The 15,206-nt window shown below is 40.6% G+C and overlaps 1 protein-coding gene and 1 long non-coding RNA gene across 3 annotated transcripts; both read right to left on the minus strand.

Annotated features, from left to right (window-relative positions):
* Window positions 1-367: 367 nt before the first annotated feature.
* Window positions 368-5,075, minus strand: LOC143485682 (uncharacterized). 2 transcript variants are annotated; one of them, XM_076985196.1, is made up of 10 exons: window positions 4,568-5,075; window positions 4,140-4,201; window positions 3,890-3,957; window positions 3,552-3,641; window positions 3,341-3,439; window positions 3,202-3,249; window positions 3,035-3,115; window positions 2,200-2,627; window positions 1,256-2,069; window positions 368-807 (listed from the first exon to the last, which is right to left on the minus strand). In XM_076985196.1, exons 1-8 carry the CDS (start codon window positions 4,690-4,692, stop codon window positions 2,457-2,459), a joined length of 744 nt encoding a protein of 247 aa, XP_076841311.1. In that variant the 5' UTR covers window positions 4,693-5,075; the 3' UTR covers window positions 368-807; window positions 1,256-2,069; window positions 2,200-2,456. The 2 variants fall into 2 exon arrangements, with proteins under 2 accessions (XP_076841311.1, XP_076841312.1); XM_076985197.1 differs by having other exon boundaries at window positions 1,256-2,087.
* Window positions 5,076-5,730: 655 nt separating this feature from the next.
* LOC143485683 (uncharacterized) lies at window positions 5,731-11,157 on the minus strand. The gene is made up of 5 exons (XR_013122982.1): window positions 10,863-11,157; window positions 10,581-10,651; window positions 9,655-9,759; window positions 8,891-9,455; window positions 5,731-6,069 (listed from the first exon to the last, which is right to left on the minus strand). It is a non-coding gene; the product is annotated as an uncharacterized LOC143485683 (long non-coding RNA).
* Between the last annotated feature and the right edge of the window lie 4,049 nt (window positions 11,158-15,206).

Consider the following 15,206-nt stretch of genomic DNA (forward strand, 5'->3'; position numbering starts at 1 on the left):
TGTACTTATATTTTATTTTATGTTGTGCATTTGTAGCACACTTGTACTATTTAAAAGCTAGTCATTTAAAATGTTTATTTTAAAAAATGAAAATTTCCACCAGGGAAATTTTAGTAAGCACCAATGCAAACTGTCTATAAGAAACTATTTCTACTTTCTTTTGTTTCCCCTCTCTTGAAGATACATTTTATTTATTTGTAATAATTTAGGCTGTGTGTTTCCAGTGTAATATTCCTCTCTCACTATAGTTTACTAAATTCAGGTATCGCATGGTTAGTGTTGCTAGCTGGGAAAATAGTGAATCACTCAAATATCATAACTGGATACATTCAACCTAAAACATAATTAGCCTATAACTCACTAATGATTAAGTCAAGTCAAGTTTATTTGTATAGTGCTTTTCACAATCTTTACAAGATTAACAATCTTATGGGTCCAAATCCCTAATGAGCAAGCCAATGGCGACAGTGGCGAGGAAAAACTCCCTATGATGGAGGGGAATAGGAAGAAACCTCGGGAGGACCAAGACTCAAAAGGGAACCCATCCTCCATTGGGCGGCCCGTTAGCACAAGTCCGTGGTGCGCAGGGTGGTTCTACAGTTCTACAGTAGTAGTCACAGTTCTCGTTCCCCGGCCAAGTAGTCACAGTCCCTTCAGTGTAGATGGTGAGCCTCTGATAGGAACTAGCATCCGCACGACCTCTTGTGGCAATGGCACGTCCAACCCTGGCATCAGTACATCCACCGGCAGGTGCTTGTATCCGGATAGGTGCGTGTATCCAGCAGGAACCAGTCCCCTTCGGGTGGCCTGGTTAAATACACAAATCACACAAAAACACAAAATCAAATTATACAGACTAATACACAAGTCACACACAAACCACACAATCAGACTAAGCATACTGATGATTACATGAGTAACACCAAAGGTAAAATACAAGACAGTATGACTCCTTTGCAATTAAAACACAATCACATTACTGATAAATATTTATAAAACAATAATAACTATTTCACTAACAATTTACAAAATCATTTACATTTACGGCATTTAGCAGACGCTCTTATCCAGAGCGACTTACAAAGTGCTTTGCATTCAATCACAGAATTCATCCTAGGAAATAGTACGAATAGGCCAGAATTCAAGATACCATTGAGTCAGACTACTACTAAACTACAGGAGTCAATGTCATTACCTAGTGTTTTTGCAAGTTAGACATTTGCCAAGAAGCACAAATAACCACAGACAGACATACCATTTAAAGAACCACGGCAAGTGGTATCAGCTGAGTTAGTGCTCTGGTAAGAACTCAACAAACAGGTGGGTCTTCAGTCTACGCTTGAAGATAGCAATAGACTCTGCAGTCCTAGCAGCTAATGGAAGATCGTTCCACCATCTTGGAGCCAGGACGGAGAATAGTTTGGAGCTTTGTCTTCCATGAGACTTTAAGCATGGAGTTTCGAGTCGAGCCAAGCTTGAGTTTCTGAGTGTTCGCTGTACGGATTGGCTTTTGACCATGGACATCATGTAGGGAGGGGCCAGTCCATTTTTGGCTTTGTAAGCAAGCATCAATGTTTTATATCTGATGCGTGCCGCTACTGGAAGCCAGTGAAGAGAGCGTAGCAGAGGAGTCACATGTGAGAACTTAGGAAGATTGAAGACCAGTCGTGCTGCAGCATTCTGAGTTAGTTGTAGAGGTCTGATGAGGATGACAGGAGCACTGATAATCTGCTGTTGATAACCAAAAATCCCAAAATGGTCGAATCTGTAATCCTGATGGTTGTCCACGGTGATGATGAATAGTCCACGAATGGTGATTCTTTCGGGCTTTCCTCACAGTTCCTTGCACACTGACGATGGTGATTGTTCTAATAATCCCGACGATCGGTTCTTGATGCCGTTCAGTCCTCTGGTCTTGTCTCTGTTCTCTGGCGTGGATCATAAAGTCTCTCATCATCCTGATGCACATCTTGTCAAGGCTTATTATTCTGTCCTGGTCCACAAACTGCAGTAGTCCTCTTGTCCTGGGAGCCTGCGTGAAATTCAGGTTGCACAGCTGTCGGTAGTCTCTAATCCAGGAAGAAGCACTGGAGACCCACATGATGGACAGAACGAAAGAGACAGAAAAGCAGAATAAAGACTACACACAGCTTTATGTTTTCATGAGAAATCTGGAAGATGAGTTAGGGTTACACAAACCTCAAAAGATGAAACAGAGTGTTGGGGGAAAGAGAAGGGGCAGATGTAAAACGCTCCAGGTGGGTGATCAGTCCATGTGATGTTCTACCTCTGTGTCCCAAAAGACCAACATCTAGTCCTCATGTGGTTATGGGAAAACCTTCAGCATCTGAAAAACACACATGCAAGCAAAAATATTAAATTACGTAGAAAAATAAAACGCATGCCACACTGTGAAATTATGAATTTATATAAGAATTCAATTCATGTGTAGGTGTTTAAAAGCCTGGAGGTGGTCGTTGAGGGGGTGCTCTCGGTGGGGATGGACTGCTGGAAAAAACAGCTGGGTTCGGTGTCTCCAGGGTCTGGGTGTGACTAGATTCGGATGACCTGAAAATGTCATCCGAACCAATGGAGACACCCTTAAACCAAGTGGACACCACCGTTTGCTACAAAACACACACAATAAAAATGCCTTTAGATATCATTTTCTAAAAACCTCACCACAAATAATTCTAAATGCAATCAGAAAGGAGTGGGCAGTCATGGCCTGGCGGTTAGGGAACTGGACTTGTGACCGGAGGGTCGTGGGTTCGATTCCCAGACAGGCCATGACTGAGGTGCCCTTGAGCAAGGCACCTAACCCCAACTGCTCCCCGGGCGCCGGGCTAGGGCTGCCCACCGCTCTGGGCACGTGTGATCCACAGCCCCTAGTAATCACTAGTGTGTGTGTGTGTTCTGACTGCACAGATGGGTTAAAAGCGGAGGACAAATTTCGATTGGGGTGTAAAAATCACAATTGACAAAATATGCACATTTCACATTTCATTTCACATTTCAAGGAGGAAGCACTAACCAGAAAAATATTCTGCACCGACGTTGTTGTTGAACAGGTGCGCAGGTAGATGGTGGCGTCTGTGATGCTGGATCCCCTCCGCTGAATTAACAGAGGACATGCTGATGAGTGTAATTCAGAATGGGACAAGCTAGTGAAAGATGCTTATAGTCAAGACTCTTTGTTACCTTGATGCAGGCCACGGCACTAGCGCTGGCAAAGTGGTGGAGGGTAAGCTACAAATACAAGGAAAATATTAGGTTGAAGGGACATTTACAGTAGCATGTCCATTCTTACTGAAATTGTGAACCTGTTCCCATGACTCACCTCTGCACCTATCCAGTAGAATTCATTGTTGAGCACCCACCAGTGCTCACTCTCCAGCCCACTGTAGATGGACTTGTGCTGGAGCTTCACCTCCACCACCTGCAGTCAAGCAGAAAAATAACTTTACCACTGAAATGGACAAACCCCTTATAAACCCTCAGGTAACAAAATATTTTTGTGCCTGTGATACACATTAAAAACTTAAGGGAACCTGTGTAGCTGAAGAACCCATTCGTGAGAAGGTGAAGGCAAACATCCTATGTGCTCTGTCCAATCCTTGGCGAGTCTGTATAAGCCTCAACTATGGAGAAAACCAAATACGTGTTACTTTGCGACTAGACAAGTATGTGCAAGACCTGCATTTTACAATTATTGTGACCAGCATGCAAATAAACAATGCATGCTACAGTTCTGCACAGAAACTTCCCTAAATCCTGTACATGTTGTGACAACGTGTTGTGAAAAGCGCTATACAAATATATTTGATTTGATTTGATTTAAACAGAATGAAGCTGGCTAAGAAAGATTTCACCAATAATAGCCAACTACCTCTCGGATCGGGGTATGGAGCGTCTCAAAGATGCCTTCGTCCAATGCAAAAGGCTCCCGATCATGTCCTAAGGAAGATGTTTAAAAAAACACTGAAATATTAAAAACTTTGATGCAACCTAGTTTAAATTTGCCGTTAAAGGGTAGCCAATTTATTTAGGCTAAGTAACATAGTGATAAGTAGCTAGTTTAATGTAGCAAACCAGCTTGCGAATATAGGGGTGTGTTCGTCGCTAGCTGCCTAATTTACCGTCGCAGGTGTCGGTATGAGCTGCAGCTTCGACTTCCGTCTGTTGATCTCGGACCCGCCGCCTGTAAACGAGAAAAGACCAAACAACGGCCGAAACTCCAGTGGCACAAAGGAGCACTGGTCGCAGCCCAGTGAAAGGCAGGGAAAACAACATTTTAAACAGGTTAAACAAATTAATTCGAGATATTAACTCGTTGAATATGTTAATTCGAGATATTAATTCGGTAAATATATTAATTCAATATATTAATACGTTGAAGATATTAAATTGAGATATTAATTGTTTGAAGATATTAATTTGTAGATATTTGGAGATATTTGTTGATTTTTTTCCACAGCAAATGCAAAAGTGTCTTGTCTCTTTGGGGGTCGGTAAACGACTGAGGGATTTTAGATATTTTGTTTGGAGTTTCACCTTGGCGATTTACCTTGATATCAAAACATGTTTTTCTCCATGACTCCGATATGCAGAAACACTTAGCAACGTAAAAGGGGGAAAGCAAACGCTAGCAAAATAATTACCTTTTGCGGAGTATTGGACTAAATGACCCATAATACCTTGTCGTTTTATTTAACTGCTGTCAAATAAATATTCTGCCACATGAATTAAATTAGCAGTAATGTATGCTTGTCAGAGTTAACCACAAAACGTGACATCTCTACTCATTGGACGGATAATTGTCTACAAACGAATGTTATTTACTTGTCAGTCTTAAAGTTCGTTTTATTTGAAGATTAGCGTATTGCCTGCAGTTCTTATTTCTGCCGTTAGGTGGCAACCGTAATGCACCAGTTTATAGCTCGCACATATGGAGTACATAGAGGCAGCGGCACGATGTGGCTGTTTTTCTAATTAATTGTGTGTCCATTGATCGTGAGTAACATTATTTGTTAGTGATGGGCACAGCAGTTCTTTTAGATGAACTGAATCATTAGAATCAGTTCACTAAAAATATTCGTTCAAAAGATTCGTTCATCGAATCGTTCAGTGCTTGGCAGGACTCCAACCCACATGGGTCCACTATAATGATTCAAATTGGACTTTGACATTTTCAAATTTTTTGCTTAAATGTATCATTTCTCTGTGTACATCACAGCATTAAAGATATTTTTATCAATCACAAAATCATATTTTCTCATCTCAAGCATTAGCTCTTTATAATTATTGGTCATTTTTTCAAGATCTGGGCAATGTTTTTCTTCAACCCCATTACGTACACAGTGGCAGCTCTCTGAATATGATCATAAAATGCATTTCTGAAGAAATCAATATTTTCATATTAATCAGATGTCCTCAACATTAATACAATAATTGTGAATACAAGTACTTTTTGCAATACTAAGGTCTGAAATGTTCCTTTTCATGAAAGTGCTGCTATCTACATTATTACTGCCGTTTGGCCTGAGTCTTGGTGTTTCTTTTTACCATGGATAATGAAGCTTTCAGTTTGCAGCCTCTGCCTCCTGCCACCTCTGTACATGCGTCACACCATGAAGGAATTCTCCACACAGGTGTACACACATCTGGAAGTGCCATTCTGATGGTGTATGTCTCCAAAATAATAAGGTGGTCTGCATGTAGAGACTACAACATAATGAACATAATCATACATTTTGATAAATGTCATATTATTCCGTTTTTATGTCATGTCAGACAAAATGTTTTCATAATGTAACATAGACTTGATATGCAGACCAGGAAGTGATGGCAGTACTTCACATGTACTGGGAGACACTGGAAGTGTTATATAGTGTGGTGATGAGGCTGTTGGAACACAGGTGAATGAGAGGAGTATCCATGGAGACCAACAGTATTCAGGGGATGAAGCTCACTAGTGGCCAGAATGGTGCATGCGGCCGCTTCCCACACAGCATCCCTGAAGCAAGCAGAGCCAGTACAGTTTGTTTGCTGTGCACAAGGAACGCAGGACTGCAGGTGGAGAAGGTAGACATTAACATTACCTTCTTTCCTTATTATCATTTATTAAAAACTGCTTTAATTACCTAAGCTTACCAAAGTCTTTAAAAATGTATCACTCTATATTTGCCAACTGCTGACTAATAGGTGTTTGAGGGAATGCAAGAGATGGGCATGGGCGAGGATCTGTACTATGATTAGATCAAAGGAGTTGGGACGAGATCTCCACAGTGGCATGGGTCCTCCACAGGATCATCATAGCTATAGCATAACTACTGACATTTAGTTAATTAACGGTGTTCAGTGTGAGGTTGAAGCGTGTACAGACTAAACTCCTAAGAGTTCAAGAGGTATAAGTGTATATTCTAAACTTTGCAGCAGTACACGGGCATTAAAGAATGTTAAAGGGAACCCCGGCTGGTAACACTTGTAAGCCTTAATATGATGTCTTAATAATTTAGATTAATTACATGTAAAAAAAAATCACAAAAGCAGCAAATTTATTTACAAATCAACACTTTTATTCGAAATATTTGACATATGGGCGCAGCCATGTTTTCTGACGCGCAATGCCTGCTGTGTAGATGACGTCAAATGGTTGCAGCACGCTAAACTTGACTGCGGTTGGAAGGAGTTAATTAGTGATGGGATTTTCGGCTCTATTTTGAGATGCGGCTCTAATGGTTCTTCTTACTGTGGAGAGCCGGCTCTTGTCGGCTCCCAAACGGCTCCCCATATATATTTTTTACATTATTAATTAATAGCTTAAACCTAATTTTATAACATTGTTTCATTATTGACATTGTTAAGCACTTGTGATGAGTAAAAATGCTGCATAACAATGCTTTATAAATAAAACTTTTATTATAACCAATTATTAAATTATCACAAAATAGCACCAAAATAGAACGCAATACAGCTTGGCCAATTGCCTGCAGTTTCCACAAAAAAAGTGGAGATAACTTTTTTCCAGTGTTTTACCACCACATTTTTAACTGAAAGCTGCGTGTGATTGGTCAGATGTGTGGAGCACACGCTTGACATGCGGGCCGTGGAGACATTCTTTGCAGTGTTGTCCGAAACGATATGTGGTAGTATAAAGAAACACCCTTTAAAAACAGGGGAAGGAACATTTACCTGACAAAAATTAATGTTGCATTGTGTTCCAGGTTTGAAAAGTGCTAAAGTACTTGAAAATGTAACTGTATTTTGTTTCACAACAAATAGCTGTCTGATTGAATCGATGTGATAAACAAGCAAATTATTTCGAATAATTTTGAGTATATGTATAAATATTTAAGTTTAAGGTGCTGGGAAATATTGAAAATGGCCTTTTTCAATATTGAAAAGTGACGTACAAGTGCTTGAATTCCACCTTGTAAAGGTGTATGAACCCGGCATACATAACTTTGTTCATTGCGCTGAAGAGGTGCACGACCTCACTTCGCACGGGGGTCCTCACGCAGGGCGCACGGACCCTCGCGCTGGTATCAACTTAGCTTAAGCACCGACTGAGGAAATAAACTCTCCGCTCTCTACCACTGGCAGAAGCAGAGCAATACGTGCAAGGAGAGGGAGAGACAGCGAGGCACCGGAGGACAAATAAAAACGATGTTGGGAAAAAAACTGTGGCACTTGCAGAGCACAAGCGCAATACTGAAGGGAAAAGCGGCTCCCAAATAGGATCCTAAAACGGCTCCCATTGTGGAGCCGGTTCCAATCGTTCACTTCAAAGCGCCGGCTCTTAGAGCCGGATCGTTCGCGACCGACATCACTAGAGTTAATGTTAGTTAGCTGAGCTACCTTAAAAAAAACCATGCCACACTGTGTTGCCGTTGGATGTTATTTCCAGTCGAAAGGCAGTGGGAAGACTGATATTAGTCTTCACAGTTTTCCCAAAGATAAAAAGAGGAGAAAAATTTGGGAAGCAGCGTGTGGACGAACACAGCTACCAAAAGACCCGCGGCTCTGCTCTCTCAGTAGAGTCATTCAGTAGAGCCCGACTGGTGAGAGTTGACGGGTGCTGTTGGTTTTAAACATAGACTAAAACACAATGCAGTGCCCACAGTTTTCCCACACAGAAAGTCCAAAAGCCCCAGAATGTGGAGCGAGAACCGCACGAAGAAACGTGAACATAAACATGCGCTGGATTCTCTCTGTCACTCACTTGGTGGGTGTTGTAGCCGCTGATGTCAGAAATGTTGCGTTCTGGCTCAAGCTGAAAAGGCTGAACAGTAGCCAGGTCTAGCTAGCTGTGCTCAAGCGCGACGGCCAGTCACTGCAACCATTTGACATCACTACCTGCTGCGCCCGTCAGCAGTTATAAAAATGGCGACCTACGTGCAGCGGGATTTTACAGAAAATCTAATAAATCTGCTACTTTTTGTGAATTTTTACAACGTGTCTTAATAATTTAGAGTAATTACACGATATTAAGGCTTACATATGTTATCAGCCGGCGTTCCCTTTAAGACCTGGAAATACCTAGAACAAGCAAGCATCATATAAATAAAAGTTAAGATGATTCATGTGTGCGTTGCTCATGGGATAATGAGACATACAGCAATTTTTCCAGCTCTATTCACTCCTACAGAACAATGTTTACAGAGTCCCTTGGCCACACTGATTGGGAAGTTTGGTCTCTCAAATGGATCCCTTGACTAAGTTGTGGTATTGTTTTTATTTCATTTATTTTTTACTAAATAAAAAACTAACCCTGACATACTAAATAAATGAACCATACTATAAAACAAATGTAAATTAATTATCTACCCTGTTCTTGAGGTCATTGATGATCTGGGTTGTTATTAATATGCAGCATCTTGTCACTCACCCGGTTAACGTTTTCTAGGGTTCCTGTCCAAAAGGCCCCTGTATTTTTTTCCAGCAGGAAAGGTTTGGCTGGGTAGCTGATATCATGACCCTCAAAGGAGAAAGACACGTACAAACAGCTGATCCTGCCTTTCAGGCTCAAATGCAGTGGTGGACTCGTCCGATACCACATCACATGTAACGGATGTTGACGTGCAGCTTGTAACTGAAAGTGGACTGAGAGTGATGGTTGTGGGCTCAGCAGCAACCTGTCTTTCCTCCTCATTCTGCTTCTTAACAGCACCCACAGAACCTCCATCAGGACCATCACCAGATGCAAACATCTTGGTCCGTTCTCTCTTCCAGGCTTTAAGCGAACTGCCTCGGAAAATCTGGGTAAAGAACTGCCGTTTCTTGCTCCTGGTCTTTTTCTTCTCCAGTAGAGACACAGTCCCATTGAAGATGTCAAACTCCCCACCACAGATTGGTGTGGACAGCGCACTACCCTTATTCCCAGGTTGGGAAATACATTTTGTCAACTGTCTCTGAATTATTGGATCTCAACTGACAGGATGTGGAATTGTCACCTAAGGAAAAAAAATATTGATTAGTGTAGTGTTATCTAAATTTGATAAGAACAAGCTCTTTAGGCCTGAACCAACATTCAACAATCATTCCTTTGGTTTTCATTACATTACATGTGCATTTAGGGACTAATTAGGTTAATTAGGCTGCGAGCGTGAATACAACTAACAACTTCAGCAAAGGACTGCTGAAGTTGCTCACCTTAAGTAGGCTGCAAACACCTGCAGCCTATTGTGCCTGATTGCCCCCAGGTCTAGCTCGCGGGCTCCTCCTTGTGGCGACCGGAGGAATGGTCCTGGGTCCAACCTTGACAGTATGGACAAGGGAAGCGTGGATTAAAATCTATTATAGCTTCCTTATTAATATTTTACATGGTGAGCATATCTCGATAGGCTGATATCATACATCAAATAATGCTTTCCTTATCAAATCATGCTTTCAGTACATGTGTTTATGTACATGTGTTTCAGTACATGTGTTTCAGCTTTCAGCCGTGTGTTTATGTTGTCTACGTCTAGTCGTAGACAGGATCTCCGTGGGTGTGGTTGTGTCTGAGTGTGTTCATCAGTCTCACCTGTGGCTCATCTTGTGAACACTCGGCGCTTATGTGGTTTGTCTATTTAATGTGCGTTCGCGCAGTGTCCCGTGCTCGTCTTTGTTAGTCATTTATGTCAGTCTTATACGTTCATGTGTGTAAGCTATACGTGCGCTGTCTGGACTATTTTTGTATTAAATAAAATAACATTTGTGGAAGACTATTGGACTCGTGCCTCGTCCGTCTCCCTGCGCCCAGCGTCACACCCATCTTTTTTTTTTTTTTTTTTTACATCGCTACTAACTCTGTGTGCACTGTATGGACAAGGGAAACATGGATATGCAGTTTATTAGAACTTCTTTATTAGAACTTGTATATAAACCAAGCACAACACTAACTTTTTACAACAGTAACATTTTTTGCACACATATGTAAGACTAGTGTCTTTGTTGTATTCGGCACATTCAACATGTGCCCACCTACTGCAGAAATCACACTACACCTACCCCCAAAAAAAGCCATTAGGTACATATTAGTACTAATACTACTCCAGTTGTCTAATAATACAAAGTATGCTTATGTTATACATTACCATTTCAATCATGCTCTTGTCTGCATCAGATTCCAGCAAGGAGCACACCACACAGTAATCATCTGCATTCCCTAGAAACAATGATTTTAGTATGGTTTTAAACTGTAGCACTCATTCTCTAGAAATAATCATGTAAAGAGTCTCTGCAGTAGCTTTATGGTACAGGACACAGATTGATAGTTTCGTTACCTTTGAGTCAGATGATGGAATATGGATTTATATGGGTTTTGACTAAAGAAAACTTTATGGCACTGCTTTCATGCAGTGTTTGATACCACTGACCTTTACACTGCAGCAGTGCACAGGCTACTTCAAGTCGTGCCTTGGTAACATCTTGTGGGGATGTCTGGACAGCGCTGATGTTTCTCCTCTGGAAATAATCTTCTGCAAACTGCAAAGTGGCATTTTACATGGTAAGAGTAATATCAGTTACTTATAAATGCCCATCACATTATTTTCAAAAGGTTTACCCTCAACACTAAAATCCCACAACTGCTGGAATCCTGCTGCTTGTTGTGCAGTATTGTTTGTACTGTCCATTTAGGCTCCTGGTCTCCATGGCCTGTCATCCTTAAGAAGTTCCTAATTATTGTTTTTAAAAAATGATAGAAGAACACAGTTTAACATCACACCAGTTCTTTTCAAAAAAAAGCTCCAAAATTAGCACTGTAAAATAGCAATGTTAAAATGTTATTACCGCCAGTTACGTAGCAGCTTGCGCTCGAGTGCACTTTCATTTGCCAGGGGATCAACACAAGGACCTTGTCAGACATGTTGACAATCTAAAAGAAATGAGTTCATTCATGTTATTCTCTCGTCATATTATAACATTCTGCTGCATCATAGCACAATTAGAATATCTCTGTACGATTCATGCAAATAATGACTGATGTACACTACCAGTCAAATGTTTGAACACAAAAAAAGGCATTTTAATCTAAAGGATTATGCCTTAATTTGTTTATAAGACAATTTGGGAAGGTTGTATATATTAATTAATTCTCAACATACTTCATTTTAAATGCACCCTTTATTTCAGAACTTTAGTTCTCTACAAGGTCTCTGCATGTGAGAATGTGTTCAGGACTGATGTTAAAGCATCATAGGTGCTGCTTCATGAACAGGACAGTTACTTCAAAGAATCTAATATTTGTTTATTAGAGCATAAATAGAGCACAGCATTCGTTCATTGCTTTAGCATCTTTCCAGTTTTTTTTATGTCAAAAATAATAAAAATAAACAAAGTAGGTGTGACCAAACATTTGACTTGTAGTGTAAACAAACCTGCTCTGAAAAATAAGGAAAGGTAAACAAACCACTAAAACCCAGTGAGCCCCAGTGTTTACAGGGCACATCCAGATTTCCTCCAGTGGAAACGTCATCTAAAGAATGTGTTGAATACAAAGTTGTCATTATTGTTACTGATAATCATTACTGCTAGACTGTAAATGTGATGAAAGTACCTTTCTGAGTCTCTGGAATTGTCCAGAAAACAACGATGTTGCAATAACGGCACAGAGCTGGTGAACAGCTTTCTGTTAAGAACAACTGAAATTTTAATTATGTTGCAAGAAATACCTAACACAGCTACATAAATATAATTGCCACTTACCTGCTGTTTTTCAATGAGTGTGTGCAAGTACGCATCAAAAACCTGCATTGTAAAATAAACAACCATTAAAGAATGTTATACTTCCTCTTGTAATACATTTTGACAGTGATTTAGTCTCTTACATCATCAGCCAGCCACTCGGTCCCATGCAGTGTACGGAAAGACGAATCAAACAGTTTATATGGTCCAACAACTGCCTCCACCCGACCAGTCTTCTGCAGCCCACAACATTCCAACTGAAAGCACAGCATGAATGTCAAAGCATAGATATTTGTTTTTTCTAATCCCTGTACTATTACAGTTACATGGCCAAAAGCATGTGAATACATGAACACCATTCTCATTTGCCCTAGTTTAACGCCAGGGCCTTTCAAACCCAGGGCCATCTATACACAATTCCCTATGCCATTGCATGATGTAGAATTAAGATTTCCCTCCCATACAATGACCATGCCTGGCCAGATCAGTTCATTAGAAGAGGTATGCACATACTTTTGGCAACATAGTGCATCTGACAAACGTCCAACAGGTCAAAATGGCCAACGGGCCAACATGTATAGTTTGAACAGGCCAAATCCCTTTCATGCAAACTATAAACAAGGGTAGGCTGAACAAATGACCAACAGGTCAAACTTGAACACAGAACTCATTAACAACCTCTTTCTTGTATGCTTTCCTGTATGGCTGATGAACCTGGGGGATGCTTCAACAGTCAACAGTGGTTATTGTCACATACACTGTTGACTGGTATACAGAAAGCTGTGAAAGGCAAACTCATCATACTCTAATGATTGTATAATTGAAAAAATGTCTGTATAAAGACTCATTGAATAATAAGGAATGGATCAAATAAACACTAAACAAGAAACAATATATTCAAGACCTATGTAGGCCTCAATTTACCTCTGTTGTTGCATCACAGACTTGAGTGTGTTTTTTAGGGGCAAAGTGGATAACTGATGGTCTCTGTGGCAGGTAAAGGTCTTCAGTTAGTCTTTCCAAATCTCCTCCCATGGTCAAAGAGTTGGGGCCATCAGAACATGTGCTGGTCTCATTCTCTTTGAGGATCTTGTGAGATTCTTGAGTGGTTTGAGTGGTATGGCTTGATGTGGTTGACACCCAGGTCTACTGACGCACCCATGCGTCAAAGATGGCCACCGTGCGAGTATATACATTAATGTTATTAATATCTCAGCGATACAACATCGCAGACACACGGTTCGAACGTTTTTGAAAACTGGAAACTGTTTTCAAAAAAATGTTAATTCATGCTTGAGCAGACTGGCCACAAGATGGCAATACATGACCGAGTTGAAGCACGCCCGTATATGGCTAATCCTTTTATGGCTTGCACAAGGGGGGGGGGGGGGGGGGGGGGTTATTGCTCCTGCCTGTGACTGCTGTGACTGGCGGATTCAAGTGTCAGTCATTACATGACCGCTGACATCACTCACATCGCCCTTTACGGATGTAGGAGGGTTTTAGGACGGCATTAGATCCGTTTCACCTCGGACAAACACGGAAATACAGACTTTGACGGCCGCTAGCTAGCGAGCTAGGGTCTACTTATCTACATAGCGATGGTGAAGGTATGTTGATGATCGATGACTAAATGAATGTTATTTTGCAATATTGATCACTATAATAGCGGGCGATCACAGATAGGGTCGCGAATTTCGCGATGGTCCCGTGTAGTTAGTTCGCTAGCTAGCAGCTAGCTAGCATCTGGCTAGCTAGCGTCTACTGATGAACCTGTGTTGATTTCCTGAGGGGTTTATGAAAAATATAAACGATCGATGACTAAATGCAATATCGATCACTATAATAGCGGGCGATCACAGATAGGGTCGCGAATTTCGCGATGGTGTACTGTAGTCCTGTTTGTAGTTCTATGTAGCATCTAGCTAGCTAGCGTCTACTGATGACCCCATATTGTAGGCCTGAGGAGAGACTCGTGACCGATGACCCGATGACCTACGACCTCAGGAAACATATCGCCCTTTGCGGAAGTTTTGGCCGCTTTTTGACGCCTGAGGTAAACACACCGGTTTTGCTCAGTAGTTTACTACTACTACTACTACTAGCCCTTACTACTACTACATAGCGGTTATGAACCTATGTTGATTTCCTGAAGGGTTTTATGAAAAGTATAACAGATCGAAGGCTAAATGAATGTTATTTTGCAATATTGCTCACTATAATAGCGGACGATCGCAGATCGGCTCGCGATGTGTTACTAGCTGTCTAGCTAGCCTCCTGGCTAGCTGGCTGGCTAGCTAGAAACTGCTTCTGTGCAAAATTCGTAATTTATTCTTTATAAAATTATTTTTACTTATTTTTTTATTATTTCGTATTTGTCTTTTGCCTATATGCTTGCTTTGTAGATGTGAAAGTATAGTATATAATAATCTAGATGAGTGGATATGGTTTTGGCTAAGCTGATTTAGCCTGTAGTTCAGGAGTTTGATGGGAGTTTCGTAGTTTGGTGTACACATTTTTGTACACTAATTTATACTTGTATACTACTATATATATTACATGTTTCACTATTTTTTGTGAAGCAAACCCTTGAGCAAACATATTTCAAGCAACAATATTATTGATCTTTTAGTAAATGTGTAATTTCATATAAAATATGAAAGAATTTTTGAAAATATGCCTCATATTTCCAGGTTTAGGACCATATTATTTATTTATGCAATACTCTAAGTCAATGTAACCTCATTAGGAAGAGAACTGAGATTGTTCTGAACATTTTGATATGAGACATGTGGGTAAAATGCTATAATTAAGTATGTTTAGAGACACATTTATGTAACCATGCTTAAACAGCAAAAATGCCCATAGTGTGTGTCTGTGTCTCTCTCTGTTCAATAAAAACAAGTTGCTGTGCGCAATTGGCTGCCGCTTCTCGCCGGTGTGTGATTGGTTGTCTGAGAGGTAGCTGTCTTAACAATTGTAAAGCGCCTTGGGTATCGTGAAAAGGCACTATATAAATTGAAACATTCATTCAT

The sequence above is a fragment of the Brachyhypopomus gauderio genome, unplaced genomic scaffold (genome assembly GCF_052324685.1).
Source record: "Brachyhypopomus gauderio isolate BG-103 unplaced genomic scaffold, BGAUD_0.2 sc37, whole genome shotgun sequence".
Classification (NCBI taxonomy): Eukaryota; Metazoa; Chordata; class Actinopteri; order Gymnotiformes; family Hypopomidae; genus Brachyhypopomus; species Brachyhypopomus gauderio.